A 20,380-nucleotide genomic window follows, 5' to 3' on the forward strand; every position below is an offset into this window, starting at 1 on the left:
CTGCTGAAATGGGATGGGGTGTGGGAGTGTGGTGACTCTCCTCATACAGACTTGAGAATCTGCATGGATATCCAGTAAGGAGTCAGGTTAGTGGTTGGAGGCTCATCCTGAGGGTTGAGGCCCCACAATATTAGTAAATTGAGAAAGCAAAATGCAAAACCATGTATACTGGATTATCTGCTTTGTTTTTGAAGAAAAAAAATTTAATATATGCACATACCCAATTTACATCATTTCTCTCTGGTAGGTGACTTTTTCTTCTTTGCAAAAAGCATTTTATAGTTTGTTCTTTATAAACAGATTTTTGTAAGTGAGATGAGTGAAACCCTAGTTCTTTATAGAGCAAGAAAACAAAAACATTAGTAAAATTCTGTCAGGTTGACAGAAGAAAACTAAAGCCAGAGCCCTCTGTCATTCTCAGTTTCTTTTACAGGTGTCCTATTCTTTTTTTTTTAATTTATTTTTTATTTATTATTATTATTATTTTAATTCGACCAGAAATAGAGAAAGGGAAAGTGAGAAAGCAAGCCACCAGGTCCAGGTCTCAAACCGCAGTTGACCATGTGGGAGTCTGGCACCTCTATCACTATGCCAACTGCCAGCCCCCATCCTGCTATTCTTTAACATTTCCTTTACCATGGGCCAAGGAGAGACTGGATCAGTCCATTTATAGAAGTATATATATGCTCAAGGCAGAGAAAAGGGATCAGGATTGGAATATTAAGATTACTAGAGACAGGTACACAATGCCATGTGCCAGAAGAAGGTACTTCATGGACAAAAAGGAAAGGATTAGCAGGCAGAGCATGAGCTAGCAAGTGCCTCAGAGTGCCTAGTGGTGTCGTATGTGCCTATGTGTTGGTAGATTTTGCAAAGAAACTTGAGGTCATAGCTGCTCTCGGGCCTGCTCCACCCCTCCCCAACCGTAACCTTCCCCTGCCCTCAGGCCAGCCTGGCTGCAGAGTTCCACTCTCTGAGTAGCATAGAATTTTGGAGCAGGAGGAGATGTTAGTGCTTATTTTATCGAATCGGGATGTAGAAACTGAGACCCAAGGGCTTGATATCCATGGTCTCACAAGCTGCAAATGGCAGCAAAAGATTTGCAAAAGGTTCCCCTTCTGATTATTCCCCATCCCGAAGTCTAACTGTAACTTCAGATGGTCTTCTCTCCATTTCTTCTTCCTGTCATCTTGGGCACACATGTACCCGTGCTTAATGTGTTTGTTTTTTCAAGAAGCCAGGGCTGAGATTCCAACTGTGGTTGGCTCGTAGGCCATGTGGGATCCAGCTCCCAAGGCACAGCACTTAACCACTGCACTTCTAAAAGACATGCTCAAGGGCCAGCAGGTAGCATAGTGGTTAGGGTACTGGACTCCGATGTGGTCGACTGCGGTTCAAGTCCCAAACCTGGCGACTCAGAACCCACACCAGGTGTGTGTAAATGCATACCCAGTATCCCGAGAGGAGCATGGAGAACAAGGGATTATGGCCTGGCCATGCTCACTAGTGAGGTGATTTTTCACTCTCTCTCTCTCTCTCCTGGAAAGCACACGTACCCTGTAGCAAATGTCTCTCTCTCTCTAAAAAAAGAAAGATAAGCTCAAGCAACTCACAAGACATTTTTAAAAAGTTTTTGCTACAGAAACTCTGGCAAACTTGTGTTCGTCAGAGACAGAGAGGAGAGAGGGAGAGAGTGGAAAATAAGAAGTCACCCTGCAGGGAGGTGGCCATGCTACAATCCCTTCTCCATTCTCCTCTCAGAATTTTGGACACGTATGCACACCTGCCCAGCGTGATTTTCAAGCTGCCTGGTCCTGGACCTGAACCATGGTTGTCTATGTGGGAGTTCAGTGCCTTAACCACCACCCCATCTCTGGGGCCCCCCATAAGAGTTATTAATGGCCAATAATCATGAAAAGATGTTTGACTTCACTAGTAATTTCTTCACCCAAGAAATGAAAGTAAATGATATTTTTTATTTGCCAGGTCTACAAAAGTTAAAAAAAGAATGGTAAAGGGCTGGGAGGTGGCATGATGGTTACAGTGCTAGACTTTTACATGGCCGATCATGGTTCAAGCCCTGGACCTGGTGGCTTTCTTTCTCACTTTTCCTCTCTTTTTCTCTCTGGTCAAATTAAAATAATAATAAAATTAAGTCATTCTTTTTTAAAAAATGGTAAAACCCAGTAGGGTTCCTCAGATTCTCTCAACTTACTGTATCAGAACTAGAACCTTACTTGTGATCTTTTTTTAATTAATATAGTATAATGCATATTCCATCTCTTGATTTTTACATGGAGGAGCTAATTCTTACTAGTTAAGTTGTTTTTCTTGTTTAGCCAAGCAATCTAGTAATAGTAGGAATAATACAAAGCATTGTTGTGGTTATAATTTACATATGATTATCTGGGTTTTTTTAAGAATTATTTATTTTTTAAAAATTATTTATTTAATTCCATTTGTTATTGTTAGGTTTTTTTTTTTTTTTTTTTTTTAACCCCAGAGGGAGAGAAAGGGACGAAAGCAAGCCACCAGGTCCGGGACTTGAACCATGGTCGGCCGTGTGGGAATCCAGCACCCTTATCCACCACACCGCCTGCTGGCCCCTATCTCTGTTCTTTATGAATAAGAGGTAGTACCTTTTTTTTCTTTCCCGTCTTCAGAGGCAAGAGAATCACCTAATCATTCTTTGGCAGATTCCTCATACAAGAAAAAAAACAGAAGCAACCTAAATGTCATAGTATATTATAGCTTTTCACTCACTCACACACACACACATACACACACACACTCTCTCTCTCTATATATATATATGTGTGTGTGTGTGTATATATATATATATAGAGAGAGAGAGAGTGTGTGCATATATATTTATATGTATACACACACATATATAAACACAAACAAACATATGTATGTATGTTTCAAGCCACTGGATACAGGACTCCAACCATGATCAGCCATGTGGGAGTTCAGCAACGTAACTGCTACAGCATCTGCTGGTACAGAATATTGTTATTAAAAATGGTAAAGAGGGGCCAGCAGGTGGCATGGTGCTTAAGACACTAGACTCCCAGATGGCTGACCGTGGTCCACACCCTGGACCTAGTGGCTTCAAAATCATGCCGGGCACGTGTGTGTGCGTGTATGCCCAAAATCCCAAGAGGAGAATGGAGAAGGGGTTGTAGTGTGGCCCTCCTCCCTCGGGGGAGTAGATTTCTCACTTTCCCTCTCACTGTCTGTCTCTCTCTGGTGAGTGCATGTGCCCTATGACAAAAATTAGAGGGGAAAAAAATGGTAACTGTAATTACTGATATGAAGAGATTGATATCTATTGTTGGTGAGAAGAGCAGATTATAAAACTATAGAATATGGGACCAGCAGTTAGTGTATGTTGCTGGACTCCCATGTAGTCGACTGCAGTTCGCATCCCAGACCCGGTGGCTTAAAATTCACACCAGGTGCATGTGCGCACGTGCCCAAGATCCCAAGAGGAGAAAGGAGAAGGGATTGTGGTGTGGCCATCCCCCCTGGGGGGTGATTTCTCACTTTCTGTCTGTCTGTCTAGCGAGTGCATGTGCCCTATAGCAAAAAAATACCTCTCCAAAAAAACTATAGAATATGATCTTGTTTTTACAAATTACATATATGCAGACAGTGCCCATAACACAGGTTGATAGATACTGTCATTTCAGGTGAGTGATTTGCCCTCATTGTTGGATGGGTTGATTTTTAAGTTTATTTGTTTGTTCCTTGGGAGGAGAGTCAGACACTCCAGCAGGGTCTAAACACCATGGGCCACCCCCGATCACTGGCACAGACTTGAGCATGCACCCAGCGTGCTCAGAGAGCTCCCAGGACACAACCCGAATACCTTGCCCACGTGGATCCAGTGTACTCCTGCTGCACCACTGACTGGCCCCAGAGCTCATTTATTTGGTTGAGATATAGTTTACATACCATGTGACTCCCCCTATTTGGTACATAATTCAGTGACTTTCATTATGTTTCCAGAGTTGAGATCCATCACCACAGCTGCAGAACATTTGTATTACCCTCACCCAGCCAGCCGGGCGTCCCCTTCCTACCTCTGTGGGCTTGCCTCTGCCAGCCCGTTCATTTCAATGGAATCATGCAGTACGTGGTCCTTTGCGACAGGCTTCTTTGACTTCAGCGTAGTGTTTTCAGGGTTTATCTGTCTTTTGGCATGTATGAAGACCTCGTTTCTCTTCATGTTTGTAAAATATTCCACTGTATAGATACACCACATTTTATTTATCCATCCATCATTTGGTGGACATTTGGGTGTTTCCACTGTTTGGCAATTATGAACAATGCTGCTATGAACATCTGTGTACAAATACTTGTGTGGATGTATATTTTCCTTCCTGTTGGGTCTATATCTAGGAGTAGAATGGCTGGCTCCTACACTAACTCTGTCTAATCATCTGAGGTGGTGGGGTGGGAGGCAGCAGGTGGCATGATAGTTAAGGGTGCTGGCCTCCCACATGGTCAACCACAGTTCAAGTCCCAGGTCTGGCAGCTTGCTTTCTCACTTTCCCTCTCTCTCTCCCCCGCCCCCTCTGGTTAAATTAAAATAAATAAATAAATAAGGTTAAATAAAATAATTCTTTAAAAAAAAAAATACCCTCATGCCATGCCTGTATGCGTGCGTGCCCAAAATCCCAAGAGGAGGATGGAGGAGAACGGATTGCGCTATGGCCATCCCCCGGTGGGGAGGGTGATTTCTCACTTTCTGTCTCTCTGGTGAGAACATGCACCCTATAGCAAAAATCTCTCTTTAAAAAAAAAAAAAAAAGAATATATTACCTTTCTAAATCAGACAAGAAACAGCTCAGTAAAGTAATGCAGTATACCAAGATTGTATTAGATTTTGCAGAATTTACATTAATCATTTCTTCTTTCCCTTACCCATAAAGGGCTTGTAACTCAATATTCACTGCATTAGAGAAAAGCCAAGAAGCAATAGAAATCACAAGTGAAGACCACATTATTCAGGTTTGTTATTGGGAATTTGTCTGTCTGGATTTCTTCTCTTGTTTGTTCTCATTGTTAGGATTGAACCCCTCCAATATGGTTGTTTTGTTGAAGGTCAAGAAACCAGTTTTCCTTAGAGAAAAAACAAAATAATTAAAATGTATAATTTAAAATTCATAGATGAAAAAAATAGTAATTATAATTACTTAAGGAATAGAAAAGCATGTGTAGAAATACCACATTTGCATTTCTTATTTCTTATTAGTGTGTGTGGGGTTTTTTGTTTGTGTGTGTGTGTGTGTGTTTTAAGTAAAGAGAGACTTATTCCAGAGAATTATTGCCTGATTGGAGGCAGGGGGGGTACAGCAGGGGGGGAAACGGTCTGATCATAAGGTTCACAAGCCTTTCTCAGTGTTTTGAAATGTAGTTTACACTTAGAGAAATTTATTAGAAACAACTAAAATTTCAAAAATAAAAGGCCTAGTAATTGCTGAATACATTACCCATTTTAGTGGTAAAGTGGGTTTCTGAAAGTGACTTACGATAATGTGGCTTGTACTTTTAATTCTCATTATTTTTTAAACATTCGATCACTGTACATCATCTGACTTGTAAAGAGAATTTACCTAACATGAAATACTTCTCAGACCAGCCCAGTTGAGAGTACTATTCATGTTATCAACGGGTGGCATGCCATTTCTGTGTCTCACAAATGTCATGCCTCTCTATTTTTCCTCCTGCTTTCCTGTTCTATACTCTTCCCTTCCCTGCCCCCTCCACTCTGCCTTCAGCATCCGAAACTATTTTCACTGTTTTATGCCCTCTGCTATTTCAATCCTTACCATAGAGTGCAGGTAGCCAGTGTATGTTACGTGGATACGTACAATATCTTTGTTTCTTAGCCTGGCTGGCTTCACTCAGCCATAAGTCTTCCATGTTCGACCCCTTTCTATCAAATGCCAGAATTGTTGTTTTTTTTTTTTTTTTTTTTTTTTAACAGCTGAATAGTATTCCGTAGTGGCGTGTACTTTTAAATAACATCAGAAGAGGGAGTCGTGTTACAGAACTTTATTTTTGTCTGAGAAGCGGCTCCACTTTCATTTGACTTCTGGTTTACTCCAGTACTTCCTTAATCCAACTGTGACTTCCTTGGTAAACAGAAGATGGTATCCAGGTTCAGGGATGGGTGTCCCGAAAGGCGCCCTGGGCCAGTATTCGTCCCAGCTGGCCTCGGTTCCAGCCTGCCTTGGTCGAGCAACTTTGGATAAGTTACTTAATCCATCCGAATTGTTTTTCTCATCTGTGCAAATGGGAATCACGTTAATGAGAACAGCCTGCCTTTGTGAGATCCTGCATATCCTGCGTGTCCCCATTTTGCAGATGAGGAAACCAAGACCAAGGAAGACATAATAGGGTGAGTCCGTGAGAGTAACTTGAACTTGTCTCTGTGATAAGTAGATGTGTTGACCTTGTAATACTTGATCCTTGTGTCCTGAGGGCCAAAGGAGTTCATGCGTTTGAAGTGCTTACTGTGGAGCCTCGCAGGGAAGGCAGACCTTGACAAACACCAGTCCTTTTCTGCATCGTCGTCATTGGCATACACAGCTTTTCCATACGTTTTCTCGTCTCACGGTCCTACTTGAATCCTCACCTTAAGGCCTTTTATTTGTAAACATTTTCTAATGCATGGCCCACTTACACATGATGAGTTCTCATATGACTCAGAGAAGAAAGGCAAGACATGTTTCATCCCCATGTCAGACCCTCAAGATGAGCAGTCCGAGACACCAGGGCACTAAGTGGCTCCCAAAGATCAGACGGTGGGTGGAGACAGGTCGAGCCTGGCTGCTTTGAGCTCCCATCCTGTTCATCAGCACCTCAGATCGTCCTACATCAGCACCTCTTATCGTCTTGCAGTGATAAGAGAAGTCAGGCAGTCATGGTGCTAAGAGGGCTGGTGGAACAAGGGCAGCCTGTAGGGGAGGCTGTTTCCCTCTCTGGACCGTGGCCCAGGTTTCAGATATGATGAGAAGGAAGTGTGTCCTGCTTTTCAGTCCTTCCTGGTCCCTGATGCTGGACTTTCTCACTTTTAGAAGCTGGGAAGGGGCTATTAATCGGATTTTTAATTTTTTTGGAGAGGTTTTTGCTATAGGGCGTATGTGCTCACCAGAGACAGAGACAGAGACTGAAAGTGAGAAATCACCCGCCAGCTGATTTCCCCATGCCACCATCCCTTCTCCTCCATTCTCCTCCTAGGATCTTGGGCCAGCACGCACATGCGCCTGGCCTGAGTTTGAGCCACTGGGTCCAGGACTCGAACCACAGTCAACTACGTGGGAGTTCAGTAATGTAAATATTATGCTATCTGCTGGCCCCAGTATGCGGAATATCTAGAAATGAGCTGCTTACAAGTTATTGGTGAGTTTAGATAGGTTATTAACTGGTTAAAAGCACAAGTCTTTGAAAAAGATTGAAAAAAAAAATCTCTGAGTTTAACTTAACAGAGACAAGAAGGCTTCTCTGTACGTCCAGGAGGCTGTGCCAGCGTCAGGAGGTAGGAGTGTCCCCAGTCACTGGACAAAGCCGAGGTCTGCTTTAGCAAGGCCAACTGCTCACTGCCTGGCCTGACTCTTCCCAGGCCTCTGGGAAAAGTGGAAACCAGAGGAAAGTGGTCAGTTTCAGTCCTCGGTGAGGTCCAGCCTCCTGAGCTTTTGGGGGAGAGAAGAGATTTTTTGGGTGAAGGCCTCTGATTGACCTCTTTTCAGATGTCTTTTAATTCACTTTATGTTTTTCCTTTCGTCTCCCCCCAGTATGCAAATCCTGCCTTCGAAACAACAATGGGCTATCAGACGGGGGAGTTGATAGGGAAGGAGTTAGCCGAAGTGCCCATAAATGAGAAGAAGGCTGACTTGCTTGACACCATAAACTCGTACATCAGGATCGGCAAGGTAAGTGAGCGTCAGCACCTTTTCACTTTTGCTTAGCTGAGCGGGAGGAAGACCTGGTGTCCGCCGAGTGCTGCGCGTGCCGGGTAGGCACAGTCTCACTCATCCCAGCGGCACGGGGATGTGTCGGCAGTGTCGTCCTGCGTGTCCCCATTTTGCAGATGAGGAAACCAAGACCAAGGAAGACATAATAGGGTGAGCCCGTGAGAGTAACTTAATCTTGACTCTGTGATAAGTAGATGTGTTGACCTTGTAATACTTGATCTAGGAGACAGACTAGCAGGTGTCTCTGGGTGAGAGGCAGCGAGACCACACAGCACAGTCTTAGAACGCATCTGAGCCCACCAGTTCTCTGAGCCTTGTTCGTTCATTGAGCTTTTTCTGATGCCTGCTGTGTGGACACTGTGCTAGATTCTGGTGTAGGAAGAGAGAAAAAATGAAACATCTCAGGTTCAAGAGCTCTAGGGTTGGAAACAAACAAGTAACCGGGATCTTCTTGCAGTGATAAGAGAAGTCAGGCAGTCATGGTGCTAAGAGGGCTGGTGGAACAAGAGCAGCCTGTAGGGGAGGCTGTTTCCCTCTCTGGACCGTGGCCCAGGTTTCAGATATGATGAGAAGGAAGTGTGTTCTGCTTTTCAGTCCTTCCTGGTCCCTGATGCTGGACTTTCTCACTTTTAGAAGCTGGGAAGGGGCTATTAATCGGATTTTTAATTTTTTTGGAGAGGTTTTTGCTATAGGGCGTATGTGCTCACCAGAGACAGAGAGACTGAAAGTGAGAAATCACCCGCCAGCTGATTTCCCCACGCCACCATCCCTTCTCCTCCATTCTCTTCCCAGGATCTTGGGCCAGCACGCACATGCGCCTGGCCTGAGTTTGAGCCACTGGGTCCAGGACTCGAACCACAGTCAACTACGTGGGAGTTCAGTAATGTAAACATTATGCTATCTGCTGGCCCCACTAATTGGATTCTTTGGACCATTTAAAAAATCGGCGTCTATGCCCTTCGGCTCAGCCCCCTCAAGACACAGCAGATGGGCCCATTCCGTTTGCTCTGAGCACTTGAAGTTGCCATGAGATGGGAAGAGGGAAGGAGCAGCCTACCGGCAGGGCACCAGTAACATGCTGTCAGGGTGACAGAAGGCTCTGCTCCAGTCTTGGTGTTTTCTTACTTAGAGAAAGTGGGAGGCCCTCTGGAGAGTGCGAAGGCCGAAATGAGGAGCCCCTCAGGTGCACTGTGTGGGTTTGGAGCACGTGCTCCCTTCTGTGGCTGAGGGCATCGTCTGCAGGGGGCCGGAAACACAGTCACCCACACCACGGCCAAGGGCGTCGCTCTCCCATGCCTGAGGGTCCTCACTGCCGCTGCATCAGCCAGTGGTTTTGCTGTGAGGTTCAGCCGGGGGGTGGGGTGGGGCAAGGGTGGTCCTTGTGGCCCCTGATCTGGCAACACTTAATGGAGGCATCCCTTGTCCCTCTCACTTAGGGGGCAGGTAAGCTAGAGAGGGGGTGCTCAGCGAGTCGCCGTCAAGTCCCGGTCCTGCCGGTCTGTGTGGCATGTCTCATCGGTGCCGGGGTCATGCCGTTGGGCACCAGGACAGAGGGCCTCACGCTTGAATAGAGAGACCTCTTCTCTGTGTTTACCGTGAGCCAACAACAGGAAAGGCTACTGTGTTCCCGACCCCTGCACTTCCATCTCTAATGGAGCCTGGCTACTAGCTTGGCATATTTCAGAGCTCCTGAGAGGGCCCCCTTTTTGTAACCTGCTGCTTTGCTGGCACAGCTGCGGAGGACGGCCGGCCGCTGAGGTTTGGAGGTGGGAGCATACGCAGCCTGTGAGTGCAGGCTCTCGGGGGAGGAGGCATTGTGGAGGAGTCCCCAGCTTCTGGTGATCAGGGAGGGGAGTTCAGCCATCTGCTGGGGACTAGAATGGCAGCTGGAGACCCGGGAAGGGGTCCCACGGCCCAGGGCGGGGGCACCAGACAGTCTGGTCTGACTGGGATACTCCCCGGGGCAGAGAAGTCATGATGTTCAGACAGAATGTTGTGGTGCCGCTCTGCAGACCTCGCTGCCTGTGCTCTGTAGTTCTGGTTCCTCTGGGTAAAAGTAAAGGGCACGCTGGTCTCCAGCTTCTGCGCTGATTTGTCCTTTAAACACACGGTCCCAGCTTACGGTGGTTCGATGTAGAATCTGAATACTGTGAAAGCGGTGTGCACTCCGGAGAAATTGTGATTGCAGCACCCACGCAGCCATTCTCTTCTGTACTTTCAGTCCAGGGTTCAGTTAACCATGTCAGATTTTTCAACACTTTCTTGTAAAATGGGCTTCCGTGTTAGGTGACTCTGCAGCTGCAGGGTAATGCCAGTCTTCTGAGCACGTGTGAGGTAGGCCAGGCTGGGCTGTGGTGTATTTAAAACGTGTGGGAGGGGCAGTGTGGTATATTAAACGTGTTTTCTGGGGACTAGCAGATGACATAATGATTATGTTGCTGGACTCCCACGTGGCCAACTACGATTCGAGTCCTGGACCTGGAAGCTTGAAACTCACGGGGCGTGTATGCATGCGTGCCTAAAACCTCAAGAGGAGAATGGAGGAAAAGGGACTGTGGGATAGCGCAGAAGGGATAGCGTGGCCACTCCCCAGGGAGTAATTTCTTGCTTTCTGTATGTGTATCTCTCTCTGTCTCTCCAGCGAGCGTACACGTCATATAGCAAAAATCTTTGTTTTGGGGGCCAGCAGGTGGTGTGGTGGTAAAGGCACTGGATTCCCACATGACTGACTGTGGTTCAAGTCCCAGACCTGGAGCTTGCTGTCTTGCTTTCCTTTTCTCTCTCTTCTGTCTCCCTCTGGGCAAATTAAAGAAATAATAATAACAAGTGGAATTAAATAAATAATTTCTTTCTTAAAATGTGTTTTCAGTTAACAGTAACCCCATAATAAGACAAGGAGCCTCCACATCCTTCTTGGTTTCCCTCTTCTTTTCTTCTTTCCCAAGCATTCTTCATTAGGGCTCTAGAACCAATCTCCCGTCTTCTCAAATACATGACACTTACATTGTCTCTTCTCCTTTGGAGATCTTGAATCTTTTCCTGGGGACCAGCAAGTGGCGTGGTGGTTAAAGCCCTGGACTCCCACGTGGCCAACACAGTTCAAATCTCAGGCCCTGAAAAGCACGCCAGGCACATGTGCCACGAGGCGAACGGAGGAGAAGGGATTGCAGCTTGGCCAAGCCCTGGGAGTGATTTCTCACTTTCCCCCACTCTCTCTCGTCTCTTTAGGTGACTCTGCAGCTGCAGGGTAATGCCAGTCTTCTGAGCACGTGTGAGGTAGGCCAGGCTGGGCTGTGGTGTATTTAAAACGTGTGGGAGGGGCAGTGTGGTATATTAAACGTGTTTTCTGGGGACTAGCAGATGACATAATGATTATGTTGCTGGACTCCCACGTGGCCAACTACGATTCGAGTCCTGGACCTGGAAGCTTGAAACTCACGGGGCGTGTATGCATGCGTGCCTAAAACCTCAAGAGGAGAATGGAGGAAAAGGGACTGTGGGATAGCGCAGAAGGGATAGCGTGGCCACTCCCCAGGGAGTAATTTCTTGCTTTCTGTATGTGTATCTCTCTCTGTCTCTCCAGCGAGCGTACACGTCATATAGCAAAAATCTTTGTTTTGGGGGCCAGCAGGTGGTGTGGTGGTAAAGGCACTGGATTCCCACATGACTGACTGTGGTTCAAGTCCCAGACCTGGAGCTTGCTGTCTTGCTTTCCTTTTCTCTCTCTTCTGTCTCCCTCTGGGCAAATTAAAGAAATAATAATAACAAGTGGAATTAAATAAATAATTTCTTTCTTAAAATGTGTTTTCAGTTAACAGTAACCCCATAATAAGACAAGGAGCCTCCACATCCTTCTTGGTTTCCCTCTTCTTTTCTTCTTTCCCAAGCATTCTTCATTAGGGCTCTAGAACCAATCTCCCGTCTTCTCAAATACATGACACTTACATTGTCTCTTCTCCTTTGGAGATCTTGAATCTTTTCCTGGGGACCAGCAAGTGGCGTGGTGGTTAAAGCCCTGGACTCCCACGTGGCCAACACAGTTCAAATCTCAGGCCCTGAAAAGCACGCCAGGCACATGTGCCACGAGGCGAACGGAGGAGAAGGGATTGCAGCTTGGCCAAGCCCTGGGAGTGATTTCTCACTTTCCCCCACTCTCTCTCGTCTCTCTCCAGTGATCACACATGCCCTATGGCAAAACCTAAAAAGAGAAAAAATAATTCTGTGTGTTCTTCCCCACGTGCTCTGCCTGCCTGCAGGACTGATGTGCACCTGCAGAGGCAGTTAGTTCCTCAAAACGTTTACCTTCCTCTGCTTCTGAGATCCCTCCTTCCTCCCTCACAGCTGCCCGTTTTCCTGCTCTGTCCACTTCCTGCCCTCTGCACCCGAGGACGCTCGCTGCTCTGCTCCCTCAGTGTGGAGGCTCTTTCCTGCTCTGCATGCATGTTTCACACCTCCCTGGATTTAGCCACAGCCTCTCTTCCCAGGTCTGGTTCAACATCCTGTCGTCATCTGGAATTAAATTGTCCAGCAGTGGTTTCCTCTGTACCCTGCGTACACTTCCCCCCCCCCCCCCCCCCCCAGAGCCCCTGCCTCTGTGCGCCCAGGCCACTGGATGGTTACCGTGACTTAGATTCCTGGAAACGTTTTGCTGGGACTCCCTGCTCTCTTGTATCCCCTCTGACCCCCCAAACCCTGGTGGCCGTTAAATGGCTGCCTCTGAGTGTCTACTAGCTGGGCCTGACTTGCTCAGGGGCTTCTTCCTACACCCTGGACCTACGGTGGCTGAATCCAGTCAGGTCTCCTTGTCTGGCTCGCTGCCTCCTGTCAGTGCACTGTGCCCATTGCGTGGCTACTCGTACTAACTCGTCCTTTTGTCACATCACTCCTTTAGGCACAGAGTGCAAATTCCTTAGCCTGGCCGGAGGATTCTGTAGTTGATTTTGGCTTGCCTTTTCCATTCAGTAAACAAAAGCTGGTAGTGTTCTTGATGGTTTACCATGTTAGTGCTCTGTGTTAGCCCTGGGCATGGCGATGATTTCATTCTTAGGACAGTGGGTGCCGAGAGGGATTGCATCAATAGCCAGAGAAGCCCAGCTGGCTGTGTAGCTTGTTCTGGACAGAAGCGAAAGCGAAATGCAGGCCTTCCGGCTGTTCTGGGGGGAGCTCCGCCTGGGGACCAAGGCTTGTGCACACTACCTGTACCCAGACCTGCAGGGTTGCCAGGTGTGAGGAGTGCTGGAAGTCCGCGCACATTACCTGACACTGCAAGGTTGAGCTGTTGGTGTTCTTGGGAACCACAACTTACAGGCTTTTTATAAGTGAATGTTTTTGTTACCTCTGGCAATTGGGGGACTTAGAGGCAGCTCTGCTACCTGAGCCACGTTGTTGGCTAAACCTTCTCTTTCAGATGGACCATGGTGCCTTGGCCTTGGCTGGAATGGCCCCTCATTCCTTGGCTTGGAACTGTCACCTATCAGAGTCTATTTGGAAAGACCTAGAGAAGAAAATCTTAAATATATATTTTATTTATTACTATTTTTTTAGAGAGGTTTTTGCTATAGGGTGTGTGCGCTCACCAGAAAGACAGAGACGGAGAGACAGAAAGCGAGCGAGCAATCACCCCCTAGGGGATATGGCCCCGCCACAAACCCTCCTCCATTCTCCTCTTGGGATCTTTTTTTGGAGAGGTTTTCGCTATAGGGCACATGCGCTCGCCAGACAGACAGAGACAGACATAGAGACAGAAAGTGAGAAATCACCCCCCAGGGGGGATGGTCACGCTGCAGTCCCTTCTCCTCCATTCTCCTCTTGGGATCTTGGGCACACACGCACACGCGCCCGGCGTGAGTTTTAAGCCACCGTGTCCAGGACGCGAACCGCAGTCAACTACATGAGAGTCCAGCGACATAGCCATTACGCTAACTGCTGGTTCCTTCATCTTGGGATCTTGGGCACGCAAGCACACGCGCTTGGCGTGAGTTTAAGCCACCGGGTCCAGGACTCAAACCGTGGTCGACTACGAGTCCAGCAACACAGCCATTACGGCAACTGCTGGTCCCTAAATAGATATTTTAAAGTGCTGACCAACTGGATTGGTCTCCTATATGTCTGTCTCTTTTAATAGGATAATTTCTGTTAAGATATAATTCCATACAATATTATTTGTTTAGAATATGCAGTCTGGGGTGGAGGCCAGCAGTTAGCATGGTGGTTAAGGGCACTAGATTCCCACATGGCCAACTGAGGTTCACGTCCCAGACCCAGCAGCTTGCTTTCTTACTTTCCCTCTCTTTCTCTCCCTCTCTCTCTCTCTCTGGTCAAATTAAAATAATTAATAAAATTAAATGAAAAAAGTTAAAGAAAAGAAGAAAATACACTCTGGGGCCAGCAGATGGCGTAGTGGTTGTGGCACTGAACTCCCACATTACTGATTGTGGTTCGAGTCCCAGATCCAGCGGCTTGAAACTCACACCAGGTGCCTGTGCATTTATGCCCAAAATCCTGAGAGAATAATGGAGGACAAGGGATTGTGGTGTGCCCATTCCCCCGTGGAGTAACTTCTCATGGTCCCTCTGTCTCTCTCTGAGTCTCTGGTGGACGTATGTGCCCTATAGCAAAAATCTCTCTAAAAAATGTATATATCTCTACACACACACACACACACACACACACACACACTGACCCTGCTCATGGTTTTTGGTATATTCAGAGTTTTGCAAACATCATAGTTGAGCTAGCCAGTGTCGTGGTGGTTAAGGCAACTGGATCCCGCACTGCTGACTGCATGGTTTGAGGACCTGACCCAGTGACTTGAGAAACCTGCTAGGCCTGTGTCAGTTTGTGCCCAGAATCCTGGAAGGAGAAGTGGAGAAGAGATAAAGGGTTCTTAGTGTGACCATCCCCCATGGACAGTGCCTTCTTACTTTCCTTCTCTCCCTTTCTCTTTCCCCAGAGAGCCCACACACCCTTTAGCAAATTAAAAAGCAACAACAACAACAAAACCGCAGTGGGTTTCTGTTACTTATCTTGACCCGATTGCTGACCTTCCAGGTTGGACAGATGGGCTGTGGACACGGAGGCCTGCTCATTCCTGACCAGGGAGCCCTGTTTGGTTCTTGCTGGTTTGGGGATCAGGCCTCACTCTGTATGCATAAGGCCCGTACAAGCTGGGATCTCTGGCTGATTTTTGATGCTGTCCTTTTTTGGTGCCCATCCTTTTCAGAATTTTATCAGGAAGCATCAGTAATCATCCTTTGCCTCAATCAGTGTCTTAGCTTCTTTTTGATCCACTTTCCCAGAGGAGTCTGAAGAGGAGATCTCACCATTGGCATTTGCATGCAGGTGGCCACACCCGAAGCACAGATTCCAGATCATGAGAGGGTGTGGACAGGAGCCTTCAACGAGGCCACCACAGCTGCCGTGGTGGCCACGTCCCGCTTGGGTCCATTCCAGGTCTTGAAGGACTGTGGAAGGTTCAGAAGGTTACAGAACACCCCAGGAATCCAGTGTGGTATAGTGGTTTTAGGGATTTCCATAGCCGGGGACCTTGGTGACTTCTTAATGACTTTAGAACCTTTGAAGATGGTGACAAAACCCAGTTCTCTCCCTGACCCTCCCTTCTGAACCAGGAGTAGGGGAACCACAGGCCTGTGTCCTCACCACATTCTTGCCCACAGGCCTGCCCTGCTCACTCAGACCGCACTTCCTGTCCACATGAATCCTCAAGTCTGTCTGATCCTGAAATCATGACCAATGTCATTGGATCCTGGGCCTAAGGGTCTCACCTGTTCGTTCTACCTGAGCTCCATCCTGGCTGTTACCTCATTGTCCCCACCCTGCTTGCAGAGGGACTGAAACTCTCACACGTCCCAGAGGGCCTTCGCGCCATTAGACTGAGAAGCTGACAGCAGTGGCCACAGAACAACCTCCCACTCCCAAACACCGGCACAGAGACCGGGCCTCTCTCCCACTGTGCGGGGGCAGTTGTGAGGGGAGACCCCCACTTGACGCAAGGTGTGCTCTTCATCCATGGGCTGAGGCCCCATTCGCCAGCAGATAGCACGAAGCAGGTAGCTGCTTACATTGTGGTCACTTGACTTTGTCGGCAACCCAGGAGGATCCACGGTGGGCATTAAAGGCTGAGAAAGAACTGTTAGATGACCTGAAATGGGACTGAGGATCACTTTTATCCTAATTGCTTTGTAGGAATGGAAATGAATCGGAACCAAGGTAGAAAATGTTCTTGGGTTTCTGTTTTGAATACAAATATAATGATGCTTACATTCCATTTCTAGGAGTGGCAAGGAATTTACTCTGCCAAAAAGAAAAATGGAGATAATATACAACAAAATGTGAAGATAATACCTGTCGTTGGACAGGGAGGGTAAGTAGAAAAAACGAGCAGTTCAGCTAGCTAGCAAGCCACGTTTTAGGTTATTGCCAAATGCACTTTGAATATTTGAGTTATGTAAGAACTGCCTGCCAGGGGTTATAAGTGAGGCTCATAGGAAGGTCTGGTGTTAGCACAGAATGGCCTTCCAGGGTGGGGTCGCGGTGACATCCTCGTGGCTGCCTGTGGCCACCAGCTGGCCCTCTACCTGCAGCCCAGAGCCCCCACACTTGGGACCGTCTTGTTAAAGCTGCCGAGTGCACAGCGCCTCAGTCTGCTCAGCCGTGTGATAAGAATGATGACTGCTAGGCCCCTTACCATTTGAATCCAATTTGATGTCCTATGCAGTATTTCTGCAAAAGCCTGACAAATCAGATACAGATTTCTTAAATACGACATTATGGGAATTCTTGTATAAAACAGATGTGACTGTAGGTTGGAAATTAGTATTAATTTAGTATTAATAAATTAGTACCTAAGGAGCCTAAAATTTTCAGACAGTTTGATGCAGAAGCTATTATTTTAAAAATAACATGGAAAGTAGAAAATTATGAATATTAGAATACCACACAATAAAACATACAGCCATCAGAAATACCAATCACAGAACCTTAAATTACAAGGAGAAAGCTTTTGAAATGTTAAATGCGAAAAGGAAGCTGTAAAAGCTTACCTAGTGAACTCAATCATGAAAAGGCAAAAAGGAAAGACGGGACAGGAGGAGCTCTGGCGAGGGCAGTGCCTGCTCATGTCTGTCCAGGCCTCCTCCCAGCCAGGCTCACAGTGCCTGGGAGACACCACTTCATTTCATCCCCACCGCAGCCCCGTGAGGTGGGCCCCATGACCGTCTCCACCTCACAGATGAGGAAACTGAGGCTTAGAGAGTATAAGCTCCTGGCTCGGAGTCTGGCTGCCAGCGCACGCGGAGCCAGGCCGCAGACCTCGGCACTGACTGCACGGCTCACGTGCTCTGTCACCAGCCCGGGCCGCCAGTTGTCAGTCGCCCCAGGGAGACAGATCTGTGTGGGCTCTCTGTTCTCATTCTTTGCCCTCTTATGTCCTTTCCCAATTGTTCTGTGACAGTACATAGGGGTTTGATTATCGAGGGAACGGGAAAAGAACGGGAGGAGCAACAAATACGTGAGAAGAGCCAGTAGCCTCTGAGCCGAGCCCTCGCTGCTGTGTTCTCGGCACGCAGCGAGCGCCTCTCCCAGGGTGGCCTTGTCTGTTCCCGTGAGTGACCGTGAGCACATCGTTGAGGGCGAGCACCAGTGGAAAGGGTTGTGAGAATCGGAGACGTACAAGGAGTGAAGCTCTCAGTCGGTTAACATGCAGTCTTTTTTTTTTTTTTACATACATATTTTTTATTGTCTGTTATGATGGTTGGAGGATTTTATTGTTTTTTACTGAATCACTTCTTTCCATAGAGACACCAGAAGACATGACATTGGTAAACTCTTGTCTGTTCATTGGTGGCGTTGGCCTCAAAGCATTGTGTGTATTGTGAAAGGGAGGTGCTCTTTTCAGAATGAAAAATGAACTGCTTGGACATCCAAGTGGAGAGCCAGGAGGGAAGTAATGCACTGTTTTCTATTTGCAGAAAAATTAGACACTATGTGTCCATTATCAGAATGTGCAATGGCAGTAAGGTACGTTGGAGAGCCCTGGGCCCCAGGCACACGCCAGCATGGCCAGCATGTTTCCCGGTCGTCGGGACTAATGGCATCTCACGTTCGTTTTCAGGCTGAGAAAATACACGAAGGTGTTCCGTCGGATACTTCCACAGGTACAGTGCCTCATGTTCCTTCTTGGAGGTCGCTGAGCTTGTAGGGGAGAAAGTAGGACCTTCCTCTGACCCGCGTGCCTGGTGGGACTGGATTTCCCCCACACCGTGGCAGCATGTCTGTGCTAAGTCCTGGGGTGCAGGCTGAAGGACCTGAGCACCTGGGGGAGTCTGACAGGTGCGCAGGGGCAGGTCTCCGCCTGTGGAGAGAGAACTGGGCGGCTCCCGTGTGGGAGCTTGTGTGACGCCACCTTGAGGACTGTGTGGGTTTACAGCTTGACCTGTGTTTTAAGAGGCAGGCAGGGGGAGTCCTTTAGCAGAGACAGCTTCATCTGCCCTGACAACACCGCAGCCTCCAGAGAGGTGGTTGGGCCCCTCAGGGTTGCCTCGCTTTGTAAGTTTTACAACCGTGCTTCAGACGCCTTCTGTTCTTCCCCACGTCTGAGTAAGCAGGTGGTTTTCTCTCTGGTCTGGTATCACGTTTCCTTCGAGCAGCTGTCATGGCTTCAGTAAGCCACCCCGTGCTCTGGCCCTCCCCGATGACGGCTGGGCTGTGGAGAAGGGCCACTCGAGCTCAGGGAGGGCCACCGTCCACGTCCACATGCAGGGATGGAAGACCAGAGGGTCTCCGTCATTGCCTGTGTGGACACTTCATGCCGCCTGCCCTGCCCAGGCACCGCACCCTAGTTGTCCAGCCAGTCTGAGAGGGCTCCAGCGAGCAGAGCTGGTTTTCCTCCCCTTCACACGTCCAGAACAGCTCGCTCAGTCAGATGTGGGTCGCCTGTCTGCAGTTCAGCTGGAGCCTCAGCCACCTCCCAGGTGGCACCTGCTTGGCCCATCGCCCCCACCCCCCTCGGCAGCACAACAGCGTCATGTCTGGAGGTCCCACTGGCCATCCTGCCTAGGGAGGGCAGGTGGAATGTGAGAGGCCACGGGCCACCAGGGTCTTCTGTCATGCACAACAGGAACCAGCTCTTCAAAACAGGAAGGGAGTTTTTGGGAAGGAAATAGGGCAGCACACAGTCTGGACAGGAAAGCGCACAACCAGTTTTGGAAAAGGGACAGGAGCCGGAGGAAGCTGGGCAGTGTCCCCACGCGCTAGGCATGCCAGGGCAGCATGGTCAGGAGCCACTGCTGTCATCACAGGGCTTGGGGCACCACTGGCCCTGCAGGTCGGATACAGGTGCTGCTGCCAGCAGCCTGGGCGGAGGCTTCTTTGCACCCCTGCTTCCTCGCCTCACTCCCGCCGGTGCAGACTCAGAGAAAGCGTTCATTTGGCTGGGTCTGGGTCATCTGCTGCCCCATCGCCGACTGGCTGTGGGGCAGGGTCTCCTGCCTCTGCCCTTCTGTGGGACACCCAGGAAGGTGCCGAGGTCCAAGCATGTGCCCCGTTCCCCTGGCTCAGGTTCTCATGTGACGCTGTGTCTCACTGAAGACACCACATAGTTGAGGCACTGGATTCCCCCATGGCCAACTGCGGTTCAAGTCCCAGACCTGGTGGCTTCCTCTCTCCCTCTCTCCCTCCCTCCCTCTCTCTCTCTCTCTCTCTCTTTCTTGCATGTGTGCCATATAGCAAATTGAGAGAATGATAATACTAAAAAATAAAGTAATTCTTAAAAATAAAAACAAACAAAAAAGATTACACGTACAGGCCCAGCTAGGCCGCTCGGTGATAACACGCTGCTCGGGCCGTGCAGAGTCCATACGGGAGATGTGCTTTTGGTTCCGCAGTTGGTCTGTGTGTGCTGGCCTCTCCCGTCACCCTGGCTGGCTGGGAAGGGGGCGGGTGTGGGGAGACCATGGCGCCTCTGCCCCTTGCCCCGGCTCCTCCACATTTCTGAATCATGCCCATCACTCTTCATGTGTACTTGCCTTTGCTTCTGGCTAGTCGTCCGGTTTGGAGGACATAGACCTTACCTCGTGTTCATCTTCATGTCCCTGGTGCCTGGCGCAGGGCCTGATGCCCAGTCGGTTCCCAGGAAAGGCTCGCTGAGGGGGTCACGGGGAAGAGTGAAGGGACAAGTGGGACTGTCCCAGCCCAGTCTTCTCAGGCAGCCGCATGCACGTCAGTCGTCATGGTGCTCAGAGAAAGGAGAGACTTGGACCCCTGTGACTGAGGGCGGTCCCATTTGAAGGGGTGAGCATTTGGGGAGGGTCCAGCGCCATGTCACAGACAGAAGAGCCAATGTCAAGGCTGTCCCTGAGACAGGGCCAAGCAGG

At 48.5% G+C, this 20,380-nt stretch overlaps 1 protein-coding gene across 1 annotated transcript in view; it reads left to right on the top strand.

Annotated features, from left to right (window-relative positions):
* PDE8A (phosphodiesterase 8A) overlaps positions 1 to 20,380 on the top strand; it is a 131,826-nt gene that overhangs the window by 87,431 nt on the left and 24,015 nt on the right. Inside the window, exons 7-11 of the mRNA XM_014589478.2 lie at positions 4,941 to 5,019; positions 7,809 to 7,946; positions 16,283 to 16,371; positions 17,978 to 18,026; positions 18,121 to 18,163. Of these exons, the coding sequence (XP_014444964.1) occupies positions 4,941 to 5,019; positions 7,809 to 7,946; positions 16,283 to 16,371; positions 17,978 to 18,026; positions 18,121 to 18,163 (398 nt within the window). The remainder of the gene's footprint in view (positions 1 to 4,940; positions 5,020 to 7,808; positions 7,947 to 16,282; positions 16,372 to 17,977; positions 18,027 to 18,120; positions 18,164 to 20,380) is intronic.

This window comes from Tupaia chinensis, unplaced genomic scaffold, assembly GCF_000334495.1.
Source record: "Tupaia chinensis unplaced genomic scaffold, TupChi_1.0 Scaffold000359_1, whole genome shotgun sequence".
NCBI lineage: Eukaryota > Metazoa > Chordata > Mammalia > Scandentia > Tupaiidae > Tupaia > Tupaia belangeri.